We start from the raw sequence: 4,867 nt of genomic DNA, 5'->3' as shown, positions 1-4,867 counted from the left end.
AGAAATAATGATAAATGCAATATGCAGGTATAAAGATGAAAGTCCATACCATTCCAATGTACTTGTTGAATCTACATAATAAATGAGGTCACTATCGCCAAAACTTTTAGAAGAAAAAAAAAAAGAGAAGACTAGCTTCATAATCTTGAGGAAGGAATAAATTTTGGTTTTTAACTGTACATGCAAAGTGCTAATCACTAGGAGAAAATTGAGAAAATTCAGTACTTCTCTTCTTCAAAGATGCCATTGATAGAAAGCCACAGAGTGGGAGAAGATATATGCAATGTAAGTATCCAACAAAAACCTTAGATACAGAATTTATAAAAGAATTTCTACAAATAAATAGAAATAAAGACACACAACCCAATTAAAAAATGGTCAAAAATCTGAATCTGGATTTCAAGAAAGAACTATCCAAAGGGCCTATAAAAACATGAAAATTATTCATCATCATTAGTAAGCAGGGATATGTAAAATAAAATGACAATGAGATAACAAAAGCCCATGTTAGATTCTAATGTTAGAATCTCCTAAATTTGAGCATGTGCATTTCCAATAATTCTATTCCTAAGAATATGCCAATAAGAATAAACAAGGGCACAAAAAGACATGACCAAAATGTCCAACGAAACTTTAATATTCATGATAGTAAAAAACTGCAAACAACCTAAATATCTACTAACGGTGGAAAGGATAAACAAAAATTGTGTTATCTTCACACAACTGTAAACTAAAGCAATGAAAAAGAAGGAATTTTGGACATTTGTGAAGTAAAAAAAAAGCATGACCAAAAGATTTTTATCTATATGACATTCAAAAAGAGGCAAAACTGATCTATGATGATAGAAGTCATATGTTCCCCTGAGTAGGAGTCACACAGGTGTACCTATTTGTTAAACTATGTCACACTATACACATTTTGTGAGCTCTATGTCTGTTATATTTCACAGTTTATGAATATATTTCAATCTGCTCTACAGAAATTGTTCCAGAATCAAATGAATTTCAATGCTAAAGTGAAAGTTTAAACATTAAAGCAATTCTGTTAAGCTAATTATGAAAATACTTACCAAAAAAGAATTTGATTGCCACTGTATCTCTCATAGCGTGCTCTTGCAGACATTAATCTAAAATATTTTAAAAAGTAAAAATCTATTGAATAAATATGTAAATTTGCTTTCACTTAAAAAATACTTTTAGTATTACTAAATGCTCTAGTTTTCATTTTTCTTCTTCTTTGACATATACTAACATCTGAATTATGTTATATAGAAAACAGAAAATAATAAATCCCAAACAATTATATTTTAGTAATTTGGTCCATAACCCAAAACTTGAAGAACAGCCAGAAAAAGTCAAGAATAAGCTGGTCATGGAAGGAAAACACATTTTAATTAAAATGTTATGGAAAGTTATAATAGTGCTTTATTGCACTCAAAAGTGTTTTTGCAAATATAGTCACAATGATATAAGTTAGTAAGTAGGAGAAGAAACTCCTTTTGTAGAAGAGGAAAATGAGGTCCAGAAAATTCACAAGTCTTGTCCACAGGAGCTTATACTAAATCAGGAGTCCTGCCTCTTCCACTCTAATCCAACACTACATGTCATGCCCACTTTGAGCATGTGACAGGGCAAATATCAACAAGAACTACAAAAAGAAAAGGTATGTTTTCACTGGCTAGCACATACTGAGCATTGTGCTTTGCTTTAGAGTTACAGCTGACCCTTGAACAATGTGGGTTGAACTGCACAGGTTTACTTATATGTGGATCTTTTTCAATAAGTAATATAAATGTATTTTCTCTTCCTTGTGATTTTCTTAATATTTTCCCCTAGATTACTTTAAGAATATAGTATATAATACATATACAAAATATGTGTAAACCGATTGCTTATATGATAGCAAGGTTTCTGATCAATAGTAGGCTATTAGCGGTTACATAATTTGGGGTCAAGAGTTATACATGGATTTTCAATTATGTGGGAGGGTTGGTGCCCCAACCCCCGAGTTATTCAAGAGTCAACTGTATTATTTAATCCTCAAAACACTGTAACAAAGATAATCTTATTATCCCTATTTTATAGAAGATAAAACTATAGCTTACATGTCAAGACTTGCTCAAGGTCCCTCAGCTAAGAAAAACTGGGATGAGAAATGCAAATTTCTATGTTTAGCCTATAAAAAGCCCCTAAAAGACTTGGCCCCTGCAACTATCTATCCAAACTCATTTGAATAATTCCATAGCACATGCTCTTCAACAGAGCATTACACTTACCTAAGCTGATGTTCCCTGAGGTTTGATAGTATTTCCATTCCATGAAGATAAGAATAAATAGTATTTAAGTCCTGCAGAATAGAAAAGATTTTATATTATTTTTCAAATACACTTTTAAAAATATAACACCCCACAATTCTGATTTTAAACAATCATTTATGATAGAGACGTTAATAATGGGAGAGTCATAAAATCTCTGAATTATAAGAGATCTGAAAAGGTAGAGAACTCCCTCAACTCACAACCCCTCCTCAACATGCTGATGGTCTGTAGTCAAACAATGCCAGAACTTAAAAGCTTTCATATGAAAGTGTATTTCATTTCTAAACAGGTGTAACCTTTCTCCTTCAGTGACCTCCGAGTACTTGAAAACAGTTATCACAGCATCATTTAAATCTTACTTGCTTGGTTTTTCCTTCCAGGTTACCCAGTCTCAGAATCTGCAGGTTCCAGATCTTTAAGCATCCTGGCTGATGACCTCTGGAGATGGCCCCGTTTGTCAATATTCTACTGAAAATGACTTTCTAAAAAATATTTTTCTAAAGGGACTCAAAGTGACATTAATCTGCCACTAAACAAAAAAGACGTCCAATGGGATAATCCTATTGTTCACTCCGTAAAAGAGATAGGGAACCTTTCTCTAGCCCTCACTCTCAGATAATAGGTATTAAAAACCCCAGGATGATATAGTATAAAATAACCTCAGCGAAGAGCAGTGGTATAAGCAAAAGGAGAATTGAGAGCAGTCCACATTACGGACAGAAAGAAGGATTCTGCCACTCATGTTATGCACAATGCTGGTGCACAGCGATTACAAACAAGTTTAATCTCTACATAAAGTGCACCTCTTTATTCTTCAATAAGGAAGACTGCCTTAATACCAGGGCAGACTGCTCCCAAACACTGCTTTCCTGCTTTCATATGCAACTGTCCAAGAGAATTATCAGATGGCAGAAGAATGACACCTACGAAAAAACACCTCAACAACTTGTTTTCAACAGGTTAATAAGACAACATGGAGCTTCTAAGAAAAACAGGATAATCTTTGAATCCAAAGATTACAATTGCCAATTAACCATCATGGATTCAACGACATGTATCTCTGCTAAATGAGTGAAAAGACTTGCTTAATTTTTTTTTTAAAGATGAATACTTTTTTTTTTGTTTTTTTTTNCTGGCTACATACGGTAGCCCATGGCAACCCACTGCAGCAGGGGCTGCAGCCTATGCTGACGCTGGCAACTCACGGCAACCCAGCTCCAGGTTGAGCTGTTGTTCAGCATCTTAGCTGTGGAGGGCAGTGTCACTGGTCCTCATATGTGGGATCCGAACCGGGGCTCTCTGGCATTCCAAGCCACTTCTTAACCAACGTGCCACTCGGCCGGCCCAACATAATCCAGTTTTAACATTTCATCATCACAAAGAGTTCTCTTATGCCTTGTTTGCAGGCAATCCCTTCTCCCAAGTGACCAACAGTCTGTTCTGTCTCTCGATTTTTCTTTCCTGGACAGTTCATATACATGAAATCATGTAATATGTGGTGTTTCTATCTTGCTTCTTCTACTTAGCATAGTGTTTTTGAGGTCTGTCCTTGTTGTAGCATATATAAGTACTTTATTCCTTTTCATTGCCAAATAGCAATCCACTATACAATTCAATTCATTTATCCATTCACTGGACATTGAGATTGTTTCCAGTTTTAGGCTAGTACCAATAGTGCTGCTCAAAGCATTTGTGTACAATCTCTGTATGCCCGTTTGTTTTCATTTCTCTTGGGTAAATGTGTACAAGTGGAATTACTGGGTCATAGGGTAAAACTGTTTAACTTTTTAAGAAACTGTCGAAGTGTTTCCTCAAGTGGCTACATCCTCACTACCAATATATGAGGATTCTAGGTGTCACCATATTCTTACCAACACTTGTTACTGTCTACCTTCTTTTTGACCATAACTATTCTAATGCGTATAAAGTGATATCTCATTAATTACTGTACATGGCATAAGGGTCTAAATTGACTTTCTGCATGTAAAAACTCAATTAACCCAGCACCATCTGTTGAAAAAACTATGTTTTCTCCACTGAAATGCTTTAGCACCTTCATCAAAAATAAATTGTTCATTGGTGGTTTCTTTTTAATTCTGAATCATGTTATACCCACACAGTGCACAGATCTTAACTACAGGCCATTTTTTAAAAACAAAACTGTTCATAAATATGAGTTTATTTCTGGGTTCTCAATTCTGTTCTAATGATCTATATATTGGGTTGTTGGGAAAGTCTTGATGCATTTTTGCATTGAAAAACAGAAAAATACATCATGACTTTCCCAATGACCCAATAGCTTTTCTTTTTTTGACAGCATTTAAATATGTACAACTATTCTAATTAATTCTCCCTCCCCAACTACACGGTAAGCTCCGTAAGTCTTCCAACCATTCTATACCAGGTTAAACATCAAGTATAGGAAACACTTAATAATAAATGAACGGATCAACAAATGAATGAATATAGCCATTAAAACCCATATGAATCATGTAAATACTTTAGAAATAATGATAAATGCAATATGCAGGTATAAAGATGAAAGTCCA

General features: G+C 34.4%; 1 protein-coding gene across 1 annotated transcript in view; it reads right to left on the bottom strand.

The window, feature by feature from the left end:
* The window catches only part of RAPGEF6 (Rap guanine nucleotide exchange factor 6), a 211,190-nt gene that overhangs the window by 182,377 nt on the left and 23,946 nt on the right, over window positions 1-4,867 (bottom strand). Inside the window, exons 2-3 of the mRNA XM_019642167.1 lie at window positions 2,277-2,347; window positions 1,071-1,127 (exon numbers count right to left, since the gene is read on the bottom strand). Of these exons, the coding sequence (XP_019497712.1) occupies window positions 1,071-1,127; window positions 2,277-2,347 (128 nt within the window). The remainder of the gene's footprint in view (window positions 1-1,070; window positions 1,128-2,276; window positions 2,348-4,867) is intronic.

This window comes from Hipposideros armiger, unplaced genomic scaffold (genome assembly GCF_001890085.2).
Source record: "Hipposideros armiger isolate ML-2016 unplaced genomic scaffold, ASM189008v1 scaffold_66, whole genome shotgun sequence".
Lineage (NCBI taxonomy): Eukaryota > Metazoa > Chordata > Mammalia > Chiroptera > Hipposideridae > Hipposideros > Hipposideros armiger.
Note: the sequence above shows the minus strand (reverse complement) of the source record. Positions and strands in the feature narration are given on the sequence as shown.